General features: G+C 38.7%; 1 protein-coding gene across 1 annotated transcript in view; it reads right to left on the bottom strand.

Moving 5' to 3' along the window:
- Window positions 1-22,397, bottom strand: part of MYH15 (myosin, heavy chain 15) — a 171,122-nt gene that overhangs the window by 134,216 nt on the left and 14,509 nt on the right. Inside the window, 5 exon segments of the mRNA XM_012645946.1 lie at window positions 4,833-4,951; window positions 13,484-13,644; window positions 15,067-15,166; window positions 20,327-20,422; window positions 20,513-20,576. Coding sequence (XP_012501400.1) covers window positions 4,833-4,951; window positions 13,484-13,644; window positions 15,067-15,166; window positions 20,327-20,422; window positions 20,513-20,576 — 540 coding nt within the window.

The raw sequence follows: 22,397 nt of genomic DNA, 5'->3' as shown, positions 1-22,397 counted from the left end.
TTCTAAAGCTTTGCTATTTCTAAGAGTGGGCCAAAGACCAGCAGCAGCAGCACCCAGGAGCTTATTAAAGATGCAAACTCTCCTGCCCAGCCCCAGACCTGCTGAATCAGAATCTTACTCTAACACAATCCCCAGCTAATTCTTATTGACAAAGACTCTGTCCTTGACCAGACTTTAGTCAGTCTCCTTTGCGGTCCTGCCTAGCCCCTACCTGTCCTGTCTTCAGCCTGCCTAGCCTAGTTGCAGTAAGAATTCTGTAAGTCACTTTAGTGACAATCCCCCACCCTTGACATCTGATTAAGTTCCTCATCCCCCACCTTTGGTGTGTAAGTTCTTGGCCTGTCTTTAGCAAGAATCCCCTCAGCCTTGATGTCTTCTCTGAGTAATTTTTCATCCAGTGATCCCGTCCCTCTGCCCTTCAACTATAAATCCCCATTTATCCTTGTTGTATTCAGAGTTGAGCCCCAAACATTTCCACTATTGCAATACCCCTATTGCAGGAGTCCTGAATAAAGTCTTCCTTACCATTTTAACAAGTGTCAGAATAATTTGTTAACACTATGCACGATGAAGTTTTAAAAGACTGGTATGGTAGATCAGGAATCTGTACTCCCTAGCCCTTGTTCTGCCACTGCTGTTGCTGCTAATAAATTATATAACCTTTGGCAAGTAACCTAATCTCTTTTGGATGCAGCATCTTCATCTGAATAATGCTTTTGAAGGACCTTTCTAGCCCCATCTTCCAACCCTATATTAGTTTCCAGTGTTGCTCTCAACAACCTGGACACAGAATGGCCATCTGGTGCATCATTCTGACTCAGATTCTCCTACTCTAAAACTGAAGCTACATTTCCCCTCCCTGGAGGGGTGTGGCAAAGGCTCTAAAGTAACCTACTGGGGAGAGCTCCAACCTTTGTGCCTGGATGATGCTATACAAATGCAGATCCTGCTTCCATAATGCAAACTCACTGCCGTAGTAGCAGGTTTCTGACATACTCCAAGTAGGAGTGAATTTCAGCTGGACATTCTCCAAGCCTGGAGACAGAATGTGCTCCAACCACTTAACATTTAAAATAGGCCTATCACATCCATCCTTCTCATCCCAGGAGAGAGCACGCAGCAGGAGCCAGTTGGTGTCTGGTGGTGATTTAGCTATGAGTCACCCACTCTCTGATCAGTTATCTTGAGTCATTTCCACAGTAATCCATAAGCCGATGGCATCACAGTTTTTTATCATCAGCGTCAAGAGCACACACGTACAAATAAGGCATCAAGAAAGATTTTCATCCTCCGTAACACCGAGGAAATCTCTCCCTGTCTACAGCAGTCACTTTGAAACTTTAAAAAGAACATGACTAACTTGTTCACCCCTTTTAATTCCCTAAATACTTGATAAGTGGGGATGGGAGAGAAACTCTTTGGTCAGATGTGGGGAGTGGTGAAGAAACACAGGAAGAAAGCCTGGAGATGTGGGCAAAGGGAGAGAAATTAGTGGTGCAATGTCTGCTGAAGGAATTAATGAATCCAATGGACTCATTTACTGCTCGCTAATTAATCATTTTCATCATTTCCTGTCCAATGAAGAAGAGATGAGGCAGCTAAACCTATACTTCCACTTTTGAGGGTCTAATTGGACCCATTTTTTAGCTCTGTTAAAAATAACCTCATGGAAGCCTTTGATTACTGGGGGGCAATAGTACATGAAAGAAAACAACAGCAGAAAAACAAACAAACAACAAAAAAAGAAGCAGTCAAATAGTCAAATGTGTAACTACATTGATCCCTGCCTTTCTCATCTGTAAAATAACAGTAATAAAATATGCATACCTCAGGGTTGTGAGAGGTTCAATGAGACAGAGGATGTAATAAACTTACATAGCACAACGTTTGACACTTAGTATCCAATAAATGCTAGCTCCCCCTTTCCCAGCCCCTCCCTACCTTTATCACTTCCTCATCCTCACCCCAGTATTTACTAGCTGTGTCGCCTTGAACGGTTAATCTTTCTAAGGGTCACTGTCTTTAGCTGTAAATTGGAATATTAATAAGATCTACTTTGCAGGTTCATTAGTAGATTGAATGGGATAATCCTTACAAGCATGTAGCACAGCACATTTAGGAAGTACTCAGTGGATATTATTATTGTTTTGTCATCATTATTAATCTTCTTAAAATTAAAATGACTTATTTCTAATAGACATAGTTAGAACTGTATTTTGTAGAATCATAAAATACTAGACCTCAAGAACCTTAGTTCTTGATAATCATGTATGGTGTTTCTCGAGTTGGGATGATACCTTCCCCCAAAGGAGGAGTGCATTTGGAAATGCAGATGGCATTTTTCTGGTTGTCATAATGACTAAGAATGCTACTGGCATTTAGTACCTGGGGGCCAGAAGTGCCAAACATCTACAGAGTGCAGGACATTCCCAACCATGAGGAACTGTCCCATCTCAGAAACCAATCGCTCCTCTATCTAGAAACACAAAGCTGTTAAACCATTTCACTGGGGGCTCAGAGAGATGAAGATAATTGACCAAGGTATCAGAGTTAGTCAGCATTAGAACTAGAACTAAATTTTGTATAAAGTGTTAACATTGCAAGAATTTTTCCTATCTTTTGCAATTGTCATCAACAGAGCATACACATCTCTATTCTTAGCAGTGGCAATTGTCTCTATAAAGTCAGTAAAATTCCTAAGAAAAGAAAAGCTTTACAGTGTGCTTTCTTACTCTGTCTCCAGGAGAGAGCAAGAGGGAGAACGAGGGTTTTTTCTATGTTGAATAATAATATATTAGCTTGCTTCACTGGTTCTATTATAGTAAAGGCTGAAGTGGTAACTCAGTCCCTTCGAACATAATATTAAAAAGGCAAAGGTTTGATTTTAGTTCTCCTATGGGCTTATTTTTATTTTTTGCTTTTATTATAATTTTTAATAATTAAAAATTATTATGTACATAATAATCACACATATTTATGGGGTATAGTGTGATACTTCCATATATGTATGCAATATGTAATGATCAAATCAGGGTAATCAGCATATTCATTACCTCAAACATTTATCATTTCTTTGTGTTGGGAACATTCAAAATCCACTATTCTAGCTACTTGGGATCAATAGTCTTATACAGAGAAAGACACTGTTCTACAATCACAGTATGTCATACGTGCATGTTGTTGCGAATGTCTAAGAAAGCATGAAATTGCCAAACAACTCTAACCCCACTGCCAAGAAATAGCTCAATTACTTGTCCCGCTGATCATGATTCAAGCTCAGCTCAATTTAGTCTATTTTAACATTTGTGAAGCACCCACTGCTTGCAGGGCACTGTGCTAGACACGGGGAATACTAAGATGAATTAGACAAAGTCCATGTCCTCCAAGAGGTTAGGCTACCAGGGAAGACAAAAATGTAAGCAGATTATTTTAATATAGTATATTTAGTATTATGGTAGAGGTAGAATTACTGGTTTATAGAGTAAGCTAAAGTAAAAATTCATTTTGATTTGTCATTTAAGTGATTTAAATAACATAGACACATCAGATACCTTAATATACCAAGGGAAACAAAGTGAATTCCAGTCAAAATGACTGTCTTCTATCACAAATTTGTACATTTGTCTCTTTTTCAGATTTAGGATGTATGTAGAATAAAACATCTGAATACTAGCTACATGTTCATTGGAATGCTAGTTTTTTCCCCTTAGCCTCGGTTTCCTCAACTGGAAAAACAAATATTCAGTATTTCTGTCCTATTTATCTCTGAGTATTGTTGTAAGAATGGAAGGGGATAACACCTGTGAGTGCTTTATACATATTATGTATGACAGAGACAAGACGATCTCTTCACCGCACCTTTTCCTCTTTCCTGAAAGGTATATTTCTCAGCCCCCTGGAGCTAAGGGGGTAATCTGACTAATTCTCACCAATGGAATATTAGTGACAGTGATATCCCTTCTAGCCTCAAGCAGTTAAAGGTGGGTATATTCTCTCCACAATTTACCTTTTCCCCTTGTGCAGCAACTTTGTCCAGGATGGCATAACTACAGAATGGAAGAAGGCTGTACACTCTGTATTGGGCTTGATGTATGAAATAAATACTTTGTTGTCCCTGAGACTTTAGTGTGTATGCATTACTGCAGCACAGCCTATCTCATACTGACTAATACACATTACAGATGAAATGTACTAGCATACTTGGGTGGTCTCATTACCCAGCAGCCCTGATGATATTTACTGCATTAAGGCAACGCCTCAAGATCAGCAGTCCTCAGAGCACTTGTTATTCTATCATGATAACATTTCCTGGATACTAAATAAAACCTACATGACCTTCCATCTCTCATTTCTGTTCTCAGTAACCTCTCCCTTCAAATACTAATTTCAGTATATGTTCTCAAACCCTTTCTCAACTAGGGCATTGCCATGCATCTGTTACACTAAAGAAGTCAATATGCCAAGTAGGTGAGGGATGCCAATTTACCAATTTTAGTCATGTCAGGAACCAACAGCTTTGAAAACTTCTTAGCTGGACAACAAAGATGTTGATCATAAGAGGTGAAGGATGTGCCTGCATCTGCAGAGACTTGTTTCCTAAGGGAAAACTGTCAAAATGTATATTTCAGACAAGACAGACTCTTAACACAAAAGCATTTACTGTAGTGTGCATCATAAGTAAAACCATTTGGAATACTCATCATGGTAGCTCTTTTTTGCTTTTTTTATAGAAGTTCTTATTACAGACATTCTCAGTAGTTGAAAAACATACAATATGTGTATAATTATTACAAGACCATAAAATGATATTGCTCTTGTAATATCATCTTAACCTATTCTAAATTTTGACCTCTGGTAACATATTCATTACCAACTTTGATTCTAGGGTGGATCAAGCCCTTCACCAACTCACAGGAGTTAACACCCATAAGGAAAGCAGCTTTGTCAGCACCTGGTTATAAGAAAGGAAGACAAGAAGAAGGCAGGGAGGGAAAAAGTGAAGGAGGAAGAAAAACTTTGTTAAAATTCATTTTCTTATAACCAAATAAACTACCCAGTGGACAGAAAGATGATATGTTTAGATCAATGTAGGAAGCTGATTATAGTTTTGAAATAAATGCTTGAATCCTAAATGTTTAAAGGAATCTATTTCTTAGACATGCAAATCAAAAGTACATTGAAATGCCACTTCACACCCACTAGCATGGCTGTAATCAAAAAGATGGACAATAGCAAGTGTTGGCCAGAATGTAGAGAAATTGGAACCCCTCATGCATTGCTGGCGGGGATACAAAATGGTGCAGCCACCACAGAAAACAGTTCAGCAGTTACTCAGAAGTTCAACGTAGAGTGACCATAGGACCCAGCAATTCCACTCTAGGTGTATACCCAAGAGAATTGAAAACATATATTCACACAAAAAATTGTACACAAATGTTCCTAGAAGCATTATTCATAACCGTCAAAAAGTGGAAAAAAATGTCCATCAACTGATGAATGGGCAGAATGTGGTATATTCGTACAATGGGATATTACTCAGCCATTTTTTAAAAATGAAGTATTGAAATGGGTGCGGTACAGCTCTGACTCAGGCGGTGGAGAGGCAATTTATGTAACCAAAGCATTTGTACCCCTGTAATATTCTGAAATTTAAAAAAAAAAATGAAGTATTGATATGTGCTTCAACATGGCCAAAACTTGAAAACATTATGCTCAGTGAAAGAAATCAGACACAAAAGGCCACACGTTGTAGGATTCCATTTATATGAACTTTCCAGAACAGGCAAATCCATAGCTACAGAAAGGAGATTTGTGTTTGCCAGGGACTGGGCAGGAGAGGTAATGGGAAGTGACTACTGTTGGCTATAGGGTTCCTTTTTGGGGTAATGTTCTGGAACTAGGTAGTGGTGATGGTTGTACAACCATGAGAATATACTAAAACCCACTGAACTATATACTTTAAAAGGGTGAGTTTTATGATATATGAATTATATCTCAATTTTTTTAAAGTATTGCTATCTTGATACTGGCCCTCTTCTAAAAAGAACAATTTATCTGTCTGAAGGACATGGAAAATCCCATTTTTACTATTTGTCTGCTTTCCCCTTCTGTGTATATACTTGTAGAGTTTCCCAATGAAACAGGGATTTGGGTCATGTATTTTGATAACTCAAGACAACCACCAATAAGCAGAAGCCAGGACGCTTGCCCAGTTACCAAAATCCTCCCTGTCCTTGGGAAGTTTCTGTTTACTCCATAGTGCCCTCTGGTGTCCAACAAGAACCCTTACACCCTGCAAAATTGTAGTTTTTATAAACCCAAACTTCCATTTTCTAACGAAAGAAGCAGAGAGGATTAAGTGCATTAGAAGGAAAAGTAAATAGGCATGTATCACATCGGGTGTTGAAAAATGGCAACAGCACAAAAGAATGCCACAGGCAAAACGTTGTAAGCATATTTCAAATTGTAGATTATTTCAGTTATCAGACAAAATGAATATTCCGCTCATCTGAAACCTCTCTGCTATGTCTTCCATTTTAAATGAATCCTGAGACATGCTAGTATATCTGACATAGTCATTCTGTAGAATAATGTCTTATCATAGAAAGTAATGCAGTCTTTCTTTACTTCACTAAAAAAAAAAAGTAAAAAATTTCCTGAGCAAGAGCCACAAACAGGAAATAAAGTAAAAACAAACATAATTAGAGAGCTATATGTATTAGCAATTATCAATTTCCTTTTTGTAGCCTTTAACATTTTCAGAGGTTTAAAAAGCTTAAAATGTTTTATTTGCTTATTAATTAAAATCAGTATAAATTATACACACATTTCTACAAGCTACGTACCTACTTCATGTTAGTTTATTTGCAGTGACAATGGCCTGGGCACTCGGTTGCTATGAAATGTTTCAAAATGCAAAGCCTGTTTGGGAAAATAATTGGAAATTCAAAGGTAGAGTAGACATCCCCATTTTATGCTGAGATATTCCTGCTAAAAGTGCCATGTTTGGAGACAAAAGCCTGATATTTCAAATTGAGTGTTTGTTGGGTCAGAATCACAGATCTTTTGAACTGGAAGAGATTTTAGAGAGCATCTAATTTCAATGTGAAAATATTTAAAAGAAAGGGAGAAATGCAACCTGCCTGTCAATCTGAGTGGAACCATACAATGACCAACAACATGAAAAACAAACAATTCACAGTGTCTTCGAGGTTTAAAACAAAAACAAAAAGGACAAGAGTTTGGTTTTCAAAGCTTTGGAAGCATTTAGAGGGATGATGCAGGTAATAATAGTCTCAAAGAATAGTTTCCCACACCGAGAGCCTTCATACATTCTTTTTCCAGTATTAAGGACAATCCTTTGAGCCTATTTTTATCCATGAACTAAGGAAACCCAAAGTCTCTCTACAGTATCCCACCTTAAGCTTTAACAGAAATAAAATCCAATGTTACAGAATTTCTCACCCACTCCAGCGATAGCTGAGTATCTGCAGACAGAACTGGTATGCTTTGGATTGATCCCACTGTGTTGACACTATATATAGCATATTTCTGGTTTTTTGTTTGTTTGTCTTTTGGGCAGAAAACAATAGTAGCCATCATGCTTCAAAAAATAATTTCCTTTGCACTAAACATTTAGAGTTTTACAACCAAGGTGAAAACAGTGTAAATCTATGAATAAATGCCCATTTGAAATTCAGGAACTACTATTGTAAACATAGCAATGTCTATAAACACATTTTAATCATGTCCCCAAAGAGGTTTCATGAAATTCCCACTAATAAGCATCAATTCCCTCAGGACCTTGTGAATGAATCCATGGATTTTAATAAGACTGCATGGTCCTACCCAGGAGAGGTAACATTTAGCTAGAGCAGTGGTTCTCCAGTGTTGGTGTGTATCAGAAAGCATGGAGAGCTAATGAAGGTCTAAAGGTCTAGGCTTGCTGACATAGGTTAGGGTCTGGGCCTCTCTAGTTTTACAATGTTACTCAGGTGATTTTAAAGCATGTAAAAGTTTGAGAACAAAGTCCTTATTACAGTGGTTCTCAACCTTGACTGCACTTGCAGGTCACCTGGCAAGTTATAAAAATAAATACTGATGCCTACATCCCACCCCTGGAAATCTGTTTTCTTTGGTTTGGGTGAGCTTCAGAAATCTAAAAGTTCCCCAAGAGATTCGAGTGGGCAGCCAAGTTTGCAAACTACCATCTAGAGAATGGTAGCCAGGTTTGATAAGTATATTTTGAAGTCAAGAAGATGGAAAGAACAAAATATGGCTTCACCTGAGAAGGTAAGGAGGTAGAGAAATTCAACAGGCAATCTCTTCCAACTTCACAATCCTATCCCAGTTCAGTCCCTCTGTAAACAATCAGTTATAAAAGAAAGGAACAATCCAGTGTTGTCAATCCATGAGGATTATGATATGTATGACATTAAGTTAAGTCTTTCATGGAAGGTTACAATACAATTCCTAAGCTGTTCACATTTCATTAATTTACTGAACAAAATTTACTGAGCACTTGCTATGAGCAAGGCCTGGTGCTAGATGCTGTAGTAAGAAGACAGATAAACCAGACAAAAATCTCTGTCATCAAGAGATTATAATCCATAAGGGTAAATAAAACACAAGCAAAAATAGCATTTCAGTAAAACAACTGCATAAAAGACACAGAAATCAAGTATCATGAAAGTGTGAAACAGGGAGAAAACCCTTCTGGACTGCATGAGCAGGGAAGATTTCAAAAAACAAGCAACATTTGGTCTGAGGCTTGAAAGATGAGAAGGATTTTGACAGGCAAATGTGGGAGAACAAGAACTTCTGAGGTTAAAACCCAGATGGATGGGACTGTGAAGTCAGGGAGTGAGTGAGTGATAAACTGGGAAAAATGGGTGATTTCTGCTCACAGAAGACATCTGATGCCACTATAGTATTAGTCAAGTAACGGGGAAATGCCAAAGGGACTTTAAGCAGAGAAACATCGTAATTAGAGTCAGGCTTTAGAATGATGAATTTTGGAAATGTGCAAGACAGACCAGAGCGGAAAGTCTTTAAAAGTACAGACAGAGTGAACTCATTGCAGGACGCCAAAGCGCGAAATGCTGAATCTCTAAACTGGTAGTGGGAGAGGGAAAGAGAGAGATGGGGAAACATGACTAAGTTTCCAATCTAAGAAGTAGAGAGAAGGGCAGTATCACAAGAATGAATAGAAAAGCCGATAGCAAGACATCACTTGGGGGACAAGATGATGCACTGGGTTTTAGCTGAGCAGAATTTAGGATCCTGAAGCATGTGCAGTAGAGACTTAGAAATGTGGGGTTGGAACTGAAGAAAGAGGGAAGGGCTGGGATGTCCCCTTAGGTTTGGGTCCCCCTCCCATTTCCAGCCTTTTCTCCACCTGTCCAGCTCCTACCATTTCTTCCTAACTAGAAAAGAGTTACCAAAGCTTAACATATCAAGAATACTTAGAAATCAAGAAAAAATCCAGCACCTCAATTTTTAAAATGGGCCAAAGATAGAAGCATCCTCGAAAACTCAAGAAAGAAATAATACAAATAGATAATAACATTCCAAAAGTTAACTTAATATGTAAGTATAAAAGAAAAGCTGGCTAATTGACAACAGAAAAATAACTGCCAATATTGGTGAGGAGAGTGAGACCATACTCATATAGGCTGATGGGAATATAAATGGTAAATCATGGAGCAATTTGAGAAATAAATTTACTTCTGGAACTTTATCCTAAGAAAATAATATATATAATCTTTGAATCTATAATGATATTCACCAAAACCTTGTTCATAATAGCAAAAATCTAGAAGTAAATTAAATACCCAATAAGATATTTAAATTAATTATGGTATATCCATACACTGTAATACTTCAAAGCCATCTAAAAGGATATTACGGAAAAGGTGAAAGATGTTCACATACAATTTAGTGAAAAAATCTAGTATGAAGTGTATGATCATTTTTAATTTTAAAAAAAGTTACATGTGCATATTCAGCTAGAAAAATACATGAAAGATATGTCCTGTGGCATTAATAGTGGTTGTCTCCAAGTGGGTAGAATTAATTTAACAAATAACTATCCACTGCCATGCACCAGGCATGTTTTAAAACCTGGAAATAGAGCAGTGAACACACCAAATCCCTGTTCTTATGGAATTTATGTCTGGCAGAGATTAGAAGGGGTTGGGTAGGAAAATCAATAAAAAAAATAGAGTATAGCCGGGCGCGGTGGCTCACGCCTGTAATCCTAGCACTCTGGGAGGCCGAGGCGGGTGGATTGTTTGAGCTCAGGAGTTCGAAACCAGCCTGAGCAAGAGTGAGATCCCGTCTCTACTAAAAAAAAAAAAAAAAAAAAAAGAAATTATCTGGACAACTAAAAATATATAGAAAAAAATTAGCCGGGCATGGTGGCACATGCCTGTAGTCCCAGCTACTCAGGAGGCTGAGGCAGTAGGATCGCTTGAGCCCAGGAGTTTGAGGTTGCTGTGAGCTAGGCTGACGCCACGGCACTCTAGCCCGGGCAACAGAGTGAGACTCTGTCTCAAAAAAAAAAAAAAAAAAAAAAATAGGGTATGAGTGACATGAAGAAAGATAATCAGGGTAAGAGGATAGAGGTGGGGTGGTTAGAGAAGGCTTCTCTGATAAGATAACATCTGAGAAGTCACCTTAATAAAGTGGAGAGTAAACAGTTAGGGCATCTAAGAAAACAGTTCTAGGCAGAAAGATGAGTTAGTGAGAAAGTCCTGCAACAGGAGTCTCACATGCTCGGGGAAAATAACCAAGAGGCCAGAGGGGCTGAGTGGAGGAGAGTAGAAGAGGACTTGGTAGGAGCTGGGATTAGAGGGGAATTTAGGGAGGTACCATAGAGAGCAAGTAGGCTATGACAGGGACTCGGGGTTTTATTGGGAGTACAGTGGGAGTCATTGTTGAGTTTAGAGCAGAGGAGGGACATGGGCTGACTTACAGAGAAAGGGTTGACACCGGTGCCTATGGGCAGAACTCTCTGTCACAGGCAAGGGAGCAGGCAGGGAGTAGGGAGGCTATTTCAGTAGTCTGGCAAGAAATGGTGGCTCAGGCTAGGTAGTGGCAGAGGACGTGGTCATGGTCATAAATTGTGAGATTTTGTGTATTTTTAAAAGGGAGAGACAATGAAAAAGAGAGGAGTTCAGGATGATTCCAAGATTTGAATCAGGGCAACTGGGAGAATCCAGTTGACATTTATTAAGGAGACTGAGAATGAGGAGTTGATAGCAAGGGCAGGGTGGGATAAAGAGTTTGGTTCTATATATGTTGACTTTGAGATGGTCACTGAGGAAACGAGTATGGAAAGAGAAGAGAAAAGATTCAAGGGTTGAGCCCTGCAGCCCTATAGCAGTTAGAAGTAAGGAAGATGAGGATACTCTAGCAAAGAACCTGAGAATAAACCAATAGGGAGATTGGATGAGATTATATACTTTATTTGTTCATCTGTGTTTTCTCATTTATTAATAAGTATGTCTTGTTTTTGTAATAAAAACAATTCTTCAAAAAGCTTTGTTTCGAAGTGTGGGAAAAACCAAGAAAACAATGAAAAAAACAACAAAATAAGATGCTATAAAAGCAAATATTAATATGTTAATATATAGGATGTTTACACGAGCTTCACATCACATTCCCTTACTTCATTCACATCCGTGCTCAAGTGTCGTCTTCTTTGAGGGGCTTCCTGTCCACCCTATCTATAACAACCCATGTCTCCTGGCACTCTTTATTCTTTTACTCTGCTTTATTTCCTTTTTATTATGACTTGATACATATTTGTTTATGTATTTATTGTCTGTCTCCCACACTGGACAAGACAGGGATGATACCTTGTTCACAGATGTATCCCCAGCACCAAGAATAATCCCTGGCACAGACTGGCCTCAAAAATTATTTGTTGAACAACAAAAAATCAAACAGCCCAATTAAAAAATGGGCAAAGGACTCGAATAGACATTTCTCAAAGGAAGATATACAAATAGCCATTAAGCACATGAAAAGATGTTCAACATCCCTAATCATTAGGGAAATGCAAATCAAAACCACAGTGAGATACCACTTTATACCCATTAAAATGGCTATTATAAAAACCAAAAACAAAAAAAAAAAGAAAAGAACAAGTGTTGGCATGGCTGTAAAGAGATTGGAACCCTTGTGCATTGCTGGTGAGAATGTAAAATGTCGCAGCCGCTGTGGAAAACAGTATGGCGGTTCCTTAAAAATATAACAGAATTACCATTTAATCCAGCAATTCCACTTCTGGGAACTGAAAAGAATTGAAAGCAGGAACTCAAACAGATATTTCTATACCAACATTCACAGCAGCATTATTTACAAAAGAAAAAAAGGCAAGCAATCTAAGTGTCCATCAACTGATGAATGGATAAACATGGTATATACACACAATGGAATATTATTCAGCCTTAGAAAAGAATGAAATTCTGACACATGCTACAACATGGACGAACCTCGAAGACATTATGATAAGTGAAAGACGTCAGACTCGAAAGGACAAACATTCTATGATGACACTTACACAAGGCACCTAGAGTAGTTAAATTCATAGAGTTAAAAAGTAGAAAAGTGATTGCCAGGGACTAGGGGGAGGAGGTAACAGGGAATTTTTATTTAATGGGTACAGAGTTTCAATTTGGGATGATGAAAAAGTTCTAGAGATGGATAGCAGTGATGTTTCCACAACGATGTGAATGTATGTAATGCCACTGAACTATGCACTTAAAAATGGCTGAAATGGTAAATTTTATGTTATGCATATTTTACCAAAATTTTAAAAAGTTATTTGTTGAAAGATTTAGATAAACGGATATTCTCTTTTTGTTTGAGTTGCAAAGAACTTTGACTGTAATAATTATAATAACTATGCTTCCTTCCTTTCATAACTGTGGTTTTCTATTTTAATGATCATTCTTGACAGATCATTCATAGTACGATGCCTCAAGTCTTTTTGGTGAGCAGGCAAGACTGCAGATTTTTAAAATGTGAATAAAAAACAAGGGGAAATGAAAGCTTGTGGTCTCACCCCTATGGAGTTAGTTACCTCATTGGAATTCCAGGGGCCTTCCTTCATACCTCTGTTGTGTCATTTAATACATTTTACGGTAATTTGCTCCTTCCTCTGGTTTTCTCAAAAGTCTACATGCTAAAGGCAGACTATGTCTTAGTCAATCCTATTTCACCCAAGTTTAGCAAATTCACTGGGTCATCAATGATTAATTGAGGAACGCTTCTTACTCTGTGATAGGAGGATTCTACATCAGAACAGTGGTTGAGAGAATAATTTTGAGGAATGGCAATCAAGGGAGATGGTATTGATTAATTTCAGCATTTTCCAAAAACCAAGAGGTGAGTTCAACTGCAAGAAAAAGGGGACCAGGCCTGGGGTCAGGGATTTGAAGAGAAATATGTGCCATGTCTTCAAAGTAATTCTTACTTTCCATACCATCTGCTTCCAGTTGCTCTTCTCCAGGTTTCTGTTTAAATTTCATGTTTCCGAAGCGCATGATGGCTCCAGTGAGTTTACAGCATCCATACTTCTCATCAGGAAGAAAGCCCAAGATGTCCAAGGCTTGCTGCAAAAAGAGAAACAGATGGCTGTGTCTTCATTTGCCTAATGGCTGCGCCAAGCACCTCATACACAGCACTCCCTTCCTGAGCCCCCTGTTGCCTGTCACACCTCAGGCTATGGCTACAGGGAATGAGACAGACAGCTCTGTTCAAAGCAATGCAAATCGGCCCTGTTGGCATTTGGTCACCCACAGTCTGCTCATCCCTTTAAAAGAGAATTAGGAAGGCAAAAGATTCAGCTTGTTTAGTTTCTAGTAGTTTCAGAACTTTGCTTCAATGCCCTGTCCTTCTCTTCTCCCTTCCAGCAACAGATCACTAACTAGCTACGTGAGGTCAATTATTTTGCCTTTCATGGTTATGACAGAAAGCACCATATCTGCTAGGTTGCTTATTTCTGTAATCCCTTATGTTCTCCTGACTTTATTCCAGAGGAGACACATTTCAAAGACGGGCAAAAATAAGTGTTAAGAAAAGCCATGTCACCATAGAATCGCATCCTAAGAAGTCACTGCACGCGGTAAGATGGGTATTCTCATACACTCCAGAAGGGCAAAAATTGGTACAATCTCCCTGGTGGTTAACTTAGAACATGTGCCAATAAAAAATTTATAATCCTGATCTAGTATTTTTATTTCTAGAAATACAGCATAAGGTGAATTGAAGTGTTTACCTACAAAGATATTCACCACAGTTGGGGAGAGGGGGACAAAAACTCGAGTCTCCCACTAGTAGAATAGCTCAATAAACAACAGGACAAATGCCTGATAAAATCTTAAGTATCCACTTAAATGTTTATGAGGAGTCTGTAATGACACTTGAAATGCTTGTAAGATTAAATTGAAAGAATAAACTCTACATACCAAAAAGTATATACAGTACGATTACAATCTTTTGCGAAAACAAACAAAAAAAAACCCCACTAAAATGACAATAGATAAAAACAGATAAAATAGACAAAAACAGAAATAGATAAAATAGATAATAGATAAAAACAGTAGATAAAAACAATAGATAAAATAGATAAAAACAGAATAGAGACCGTAAAGATATTCCCCAAATAGGGTACAGTGTGTGTTGCTTCAGTGATGTATGTGCTGAAGGCCCTGACTTCACCACAAATGCAATATATCAATGTAAAAAAATTGCCCTTGCACCCTCATGAATATATACAAACAACAAATAATGAGAAAAAGATATATACACTAAATTTTAAAAAGTTTGCCATTGAGTTGAAATACCTTTCTATGTTTCCATATGTTCCAAAGTTACTATACTAACTATGCACGCTTTTACAATAAGTTAGTGAACTTTGGACAGAAGCAGCCCTCCACCCTCAGGAGAAGCAAGGCCACGTCTCCAAGTCCCTTAAGAAGAATGGAGCTGGAAGATACTTTCTTCCATTTCTCATCGTCATTGCCAGACTTTGCTTTGACAATTGACAAGTCTTACTTCTGTGGCAATTCTTCAGCATTATCCAGGCTTTCCACAGTGACTACTCCACAGGAGCAAAAGTGAAAATCAGAGGGATTTGCAGATACCAGGAGCATGTCTACAATGGGAAAACCATCCATAAACAGCTTAAAGAAATCCGCAAGGCATTAGAAAATAATTGACCAGTATTCACAGTTTACCCTTACAGTTTATAGCGTACTTGTAAACAAGCAAAATCAAATCCATATTCTAGACCCAAACCTCTGCAATCAATTTTTGCCCTCTATTAACTTGTCAGTCATGTGTTGATGCCTCCCAAGAGAAGATCAGGCTGGCCAAATCCAAAAGCAGATTCAATTGCGGCAGCTTGAATTGGTGTGAAAAAATACAGATAATATGTGTTGGCAAAACTTTGAAAACAGAAATTTGGCCTAGATTTATGGCTGAGGGCCAGAGGACAAAAGTATTTTGTAAACTTATCAGTAGAATAGAAGTGAGCTTCAAAGGCTAGGAAGTAGCCAGGTCTTGGGGTCACCACCCAGGGAACATTAGCAGGGTAACCCTGTCACTTCATGTCCTCACTATTAGGAGGCTGATCTGTCTTTCAAGGGATCCGTAAATCAGCTCTGTGTTCAACACCACACTCTGATACATCTGAGACTCCTGACATAATTCACTTAGTCAGGAAACATAACTGTAGGCTGTCAGCGGCACATCATCAACTGACTTGGCAGAATCACATTAACCTCTCACTGCCCAACGCTTGCTCCCAAGGAGGTCTTTTGGTTTTTTTTGTTGTTTTTGAGCTGGTCTTATTTTTCTGTTTATTGCTCAATGAAGTGAAAATCTGTTATCCTGAACCCCAAATCTCCGAAACAAAGAAATTGGGCTACATGAATGTTCATAGCAGCTTCATTTGGAACAAGCCAAATAGCCATCAGGCACTGAATGGGTTAACAAACTGTTGTATATCCAGACAGTGGATTGTTATTCAGCAAACAAAGGAATGAGCCGTGAATACACAGGCTGCAACATGGAAAAATCTCAAAATAATTATGCCAGGTGAACTAAGCCAGATAAAAAGAATATATACTGTATGATTCTGTCTTATAAAATTCTAGAAAATGCAATCTAATCTACAGTGACAGAAAGCGTATTACCGGTTCCCCAGGGATGGGCTCGGGAGGGGAGGGTTCCAATGAGTGAGAAGGGGCAGAGAGGGGGATTATAAAGGATCTTGAGGACACTTTTGAATGAATACATGTATTATCTTGATTGTGGTGATGGTTCCACACATATAAACATGTCAACACTTACCAATTGTACACTTCAAACACATGAAGTTCATTTTAGGCCAATAACACTTCAACAAAGCTGTCTTATAAAACTTAAAAAATAAAAAGAAATTGGGCTAGCCCAAAATAAATCAAGCAGAAGGAAAATATAATATGTGTATTTTTAATACAAGTATGCATAAAATTTTAAAAGTATTTATTGGTTTTTTAAATGATTCTTATTTATCTAATTCACAAATAAAAATAACATATATTTATGGTGTACAACATGATGTTTAGCTATATGTGTACATCATTGTAGAATGGCTCAATCCGGCTAATTAATGTATCCATTACCTCACATACTTTTTTTATGGTGAGAATATTTAAAGTCTGCTCTCTTAGCAATATCAAGTATACAATACCTTGTTATTAACTATAATTACCATGTTGTATAATAGATCTTCTGAATTTATTCAACTTTTTTAGATTTCACATATGAGTGAAATCACGTGATATTTGTCTTTCTGTGCCTGGCTTATTTCACTTAGCATGATGTCCTTAGCATGAGGTTCATTCATGTTGTTACGAATGACAGGATTTTCTTGTTTTTAAGTCTGAGTAATATTCCCTTGTGTATATATATCACATTTTCTTATCCATTCATCCTTGATAGACACTTTGGTTGTTTCCATATCTTGGCAATTGTGAATAATGCTGTAATAAACATGAAATGTTTATTATTATGAGATGTCTCTTTAAGATACTAACTTCATTTCCTTTGGATATATTCCCAGTAGTGAGAGTACTAGATCATATGGTAGTTCTATTTTTAATTTTTTGAGGAACCTCCAAATTGCTTTCCATAATGGCTATACTAATTTATATTCACACCAAGGCAGTGTGCAAGGGTTCTCTTTTCTCCACATCCTTGCCAACAATTGTTATCTCTTGTCTTTCTGATAACAGCAATCCTAACAAGGTATGGCGTTTTGGTTTGCATTTCCCTGATGATTATTGATGTTAAGCCTTTTCTCACAGACCTGTTGGTCATTCGTATAAATTTTTTGAGAAATTTTTATCAGGTCCTTTACCCATTTTTTAATCAGGTTATTTGTTTTCTTGCTATTGAGTTGTTTGAGTTCCTTATATATTTTGGATATTAACCCCTTATCAGATATACACCTTGCAAATATTCTCTCCCAGTCATCCCATAGGTTGTCTCTTCACTATGCATGATTGTCACATATTTTGGTACAAAGCAAAATGTCAAAGATCTTAAGAGGCAAGGACCTCTTGGTCACTGACCACTTCTCCTTAGGTTTATACACTAGTAGAATAGCAAGAATGGGTACAATAAATATAAAGGGAAAAAGTCAAAGAAGAAGAAAATGGAAGATATAGGTAGGACCAAGCTATACCCATGACAGTAAGAACTAAGGATTTTGAAGGAACCCTATCCAAGGGGACTGAGGAAGTAGGTCTTAGCCATGCCCAGAACAAAAGTCAGACTTCAGTGAGAGCAAAGGAGAGAAGGGGTGTTCATGGACATGTAGAGTCTAGACGGGGGCTGACTTTGGAGTAACATGTCACCTCACTTCCCCGGCTCCTTCAGTGGGTAGCCAGCCTCTCTGCTGTGATTTTTTTTCTTTTGTAGTACAGACAAATGCTTGTATTTCAGGAAATTTGGATATAATCCTCATATTGCTAAAATGCACCCTCTTGTGTCAATCTTCAGTATACTCTCAAACTTGTCTTTGGCAAACATGGATGGAAAGAGTTCTAGATCATCTTTTTAAATGTCTCCAAAAGGACAACGGGTACTAAAAACAAGTGGACTGACAATGCCCAGTTTGGACCACCAGATGTCAGTCTTTGCACAGCGATCTATCTCAGTAGCCCCCAAACACTCAAGATAAATGAATTCAGGTTAAGCGTAAATTTTCCACAGCAGCCCAAAGGCTTCAACTGGTTATATTAGTAGTTATGTTCCAAAAAAATCTTATGGTTGCTACTGGTAACCACATTAAGACCTTATGTGTCAAATGCTCTGAAGATTATAAAAATGCATGTCAAGAATGTTAGATTTGACCGTGCTAACCAATGGAAGACCAAAACATTCCTTTTTCAGGTTTACATGAGGGGAAGGTCGGGAGGAGAATAGCTGTACTTCCACAGCACCAATTAATCTAAGACAAAAATAATTGTCTAGTTTGCAGAGCTTTCCCCAAGCTACTACTTTGAAGACCAAGTAGTCAAAACACCACCAGATTTACACCACACTTCATCTAACATGACGGACTGGGGGAATTGTTCCCATCAATGTGCTAGCCTGGATCTGCACCCTCATCCCACATCCACTCCTGTGGGAACACTGTTGTCCTCGGTGGCTTACCTCAAATGCCATACCTTTGAAATCTAATCAGCTTGCCATTCTTCCTTTCCAGTGAGTTTCCATAGTACTTAAAATAAAATTTAAACTCTCTCTGCCAGGGCCTGCAAGGTGCTGCATGGTCTGGCCCCCGGCTACCTCCCCCCCATTACCCTCCTCACTCTACCACCCACAATGGCCATTTTGTTATTCCAAAACCAAACAAAATACATTCCTGCTTCAGGGCCTTTGCACTCGCTATTCCCTCCTCCTGGAATTGTATTCCTGGAAATTTTGGTCTACTTATTCCCTCCCTCATTCAGGTATCTGCAAAAATACTGCCTTCTCAGAGAGAAATTACCTGACCATTTTATCTAAAATACAACTACCCACAACCCTACCAAACCCCATTTCTCTCCATTCCCTCACCCTACTTTATTTTTCTTTATAGAGCTGCCGCATCACCAATAAGGAAATGACATTATGTATTCTTTGTTTCCTCGTTTGCTGCCTGTCTTCCTTACTAGAAGGTAGGCCCATGAGCGCAGTTTGTCTTGTTCACCACGCTGTCCCCTATGATTAAAAAGCAGTGCCGGGTACACACATAGCAGTGCTACAATAAATATTTATTCAATGAATACATGAAATTCATTCTCCAGCGCCACTTTTCTATTTCTGTTTATGGCACAACCATTATCCTAGTCAAATCACAAAACTTGGGGGTATTTTTGACTCATCACTCTCTCTCATTCCTACATTCAGTCACTGCTAAGACCTGTCCATTCTTCCATGAATCTATCCTCTTCCCCCCCCAACTCCCACAGACACCATCTTAGATAACTGTCTTGTCATCTCGTATGGGGACTATTGCAATCTCTTCCATCTAATACCTCTGCCTCCAGTCCATCCTGCCCGTCACACCACCTTAATCATCCTAAACACTGCCCCCAACAAATCCTGACCTCCCAGGCTTCCACCCCAGCCCGCAGCACACAGCACACACACTCTGCCAGCTCCCTGAGTTCAGCAACCATCAGAATAAACTCTCCGCTATTGCTGAATGCAAACCCTTTCCTTCAGTCAACCTGGTCTCTGTTCCCTGCTCTTGCTTTGTCCTTTTCCGACATTGTGTGCACTGTTCCTCCCACTGGAAATACCCTCCACTCTTTACTCTGTCTGATTAGATCCCCTTCTCATCCTTCATATCCCAACCCGAATCCCCCCTTCTTTATAAAACTCCCCTGGCCCACCACACACCATGGTGATGTTTCCCTCCTCTGGCCTCTTGTCTATACCACCCACATGGCTCTAACTATTTATTTAAGGCCTTAAATTATCTAATGCTTTTACACGTACACCCACATTTAACTCTGCTGGGCATCCTACCCACTTTCAAACACTTTGCTTCCTTTTAATATCAAATTGAAAAAAAGTATTGCTATTTACTCTCTACCCATAGAAAATTATAGAACTCTGTTTCTAAAATGGGTTTAATTTCCTAAGTTTTAGGGATGAATAAACTGAGATCTAAAGAGGCTCAGAGACTTACTAAAACAGTACTTTTTCTTCCCCTGAAATCTGACTTCTCTCTCTTGTTTTGGAATAACCCTCGGCCCCAGAATCATACACTTACCATGAGGTGCTTTCTTTCCAGAAAGAATCTGATAGAATATGTGGTAGTTCCTCTCTCCAGGCTGCTGGAAAATCATTCAGGATTTTTCAAGCAAATCTGGATGATGAGTAATGGATAAAGATTCATACTTAGATGTTCCTGAAAAACTTAGAAGAAAAGTGATCAGATAGTGCAATGACTACTTACAGATATCAATGTCAGCAGATGACAGTGTACCTCTGGCACCAAAGTGCATCCTGATAAACTTGTCCTAGGTGGACACAAAACACAGTCTCCTATTCAAACTTTCCAAACAGTTGCAGTGGCTTCATTATACGTAACTCTCAAAGTGACTGCTTCCCCAACAGTTGAAAAGAAATGCAACATGGCTTTGAGATAAGATGGCACCAGCTAATGTCTGGAGGGAGCCAGAATGATTGGCAGGACCAGCAGTGGTTCTAGTTTCTAGCCCCAGACTACCAATTGCTACCTGTGTATTCTTGTGCGCACTGTGACATTTCTCTGGGCCTCCTTGTTCTTATCTAAAAATGAGAAAAATAATATATGCTTATTATATTATTTTGTTCATTCAACAAACATGCATTCAGCATCTGCTATAATCCAGGAAAGCTGCTCAGCAATGGAGATAACATTCAAGAAAAACAGGCATGGTCCCTATCCCTTGGGAAGCTTATTCTAAAACTTGTAGGTAAGAGGCTACTGAAACAGCTCTGACATAAAATCACAAGAAAAGCCAGTAGTCCTGGAGCTTAGCAGGTAAAAGAAAAAGGGGCATAAAACGGAGTCCCAGAGGTGGACAAGCACCTCATCATGTAAGCCATGTAGAACACAGGAAAGAATAGGGTTTTATTTTATGTGTGCTTGGAAGACGTTGGAAGGTTTCAAGCAGAGGAGTGATATGATCTATGTTTCAAAACACACCTTGGCATAAGTAATAAATAGACACCCTTTCTTTCTTTTCAGTGAAAAGCCATAAGGCAGGATCTAGTGGGACACAGACGCTGTCCAGAGGTGACAGTGCCCATGTCAGAATGCCAGATGCAGCTGAGGAGGCCATCTGGTGGCAGCTAGAGCTTGTGGCTTGAGGATGCTGGAGCAGGGAGGACTGTAGCCCGGTGGAGTCGGCCCACTCCAGGAAGGTGTCAGAGCAGGACAGCAGCTTGGCAAGGGAAGGAGATTGGCTATGTACAGGGGGGTCGAACGAGGAAGGTAAAAAATGTACCATGGGAATCACACACACAAACTCTTATATGTATATATAAACATATACAAATGTATATGTCCTTATAAACATATGTGTGATATACACAGGTATACGTATAGCTACATACATAGTATTAATTGAAAATAAATTTAGCCTGGATTTCATAATTTTTGGACCCCTTTTCCTCTTTTTCCTTCTCCCCTCCTTCTTTCTTCCACCATTATGTTTGTTTAGCTTCTCTACTTCTTTACTTCTATCCTTCCAACATTTTTCTTGCTTTTATTCTCTTCCAATTATATTCTTTCCTTCTTTATCTTTCTACTTATTATACTTTCCTTTCCTCCTTCCCTTTTACTTTCTTTCCTTTTCTTCCTTCTTTCCTTTTTTTAACTTTCTTTTTCTCTCCCTCCTTCCCTTATTCCCTCCCTTCCTTCCTTTCTTCCCTCTCTCCCTTATTTCTTTTCAGCTTTCTGCCTCTCATATTTCAGCAGAAATTCCCTTAGCATGCGAATAAATCCCAAATCTCGCAGTTGTTTCACGGACCAGTATTTGCAGCTGCTACGACCGGCCAGATATTCAAGCAGATCTAAGTGTGGACAGAGCAGCTCTAAGGCTTTGGATGGAAACTAGCCAAATCAGCATAAAGCTATTATTTAGTTTTGCCCAGGGACTCAAACAGGAAGCCGTCTGCAAATTTCCTTGTAAATTATATAGTGGCTCCCTGCCACTCATTCTTGGCATAAAATGGATTTGTTCAACTAGGTTTTGAAATCCAAGTTCTTCCTCTGTCAGGGGACTTCTAGCTATCAAAAGCTACTTAAAAATACTTTCTCCCAATAAAAAAAGGCTACAGTGAAAAATATGCAG

The sequence above is a fragment of the Propithecus coquereli genome, unplaced genomic scaffold, assembly GCF_000956105.1.
Source record: "Propithecus coquereli isolate 6110/MARCELLA unplaced genomic scaffold, Pcoq_1.0 Scaffold105, whole genome shotgun sequence".
In the NCBI taxonomy this organism is placed as follows: domain Eukaryota; kingdom Metazoa; phylum Chordata; class Mammalia; order Primates; family Indriidae; genus Propithecus; species Propithecus coquereli.
Note: the sequence above shows the minus strand (reverse complement) of the source record. Positions and strands in the feature narration are given on the sequence as shown.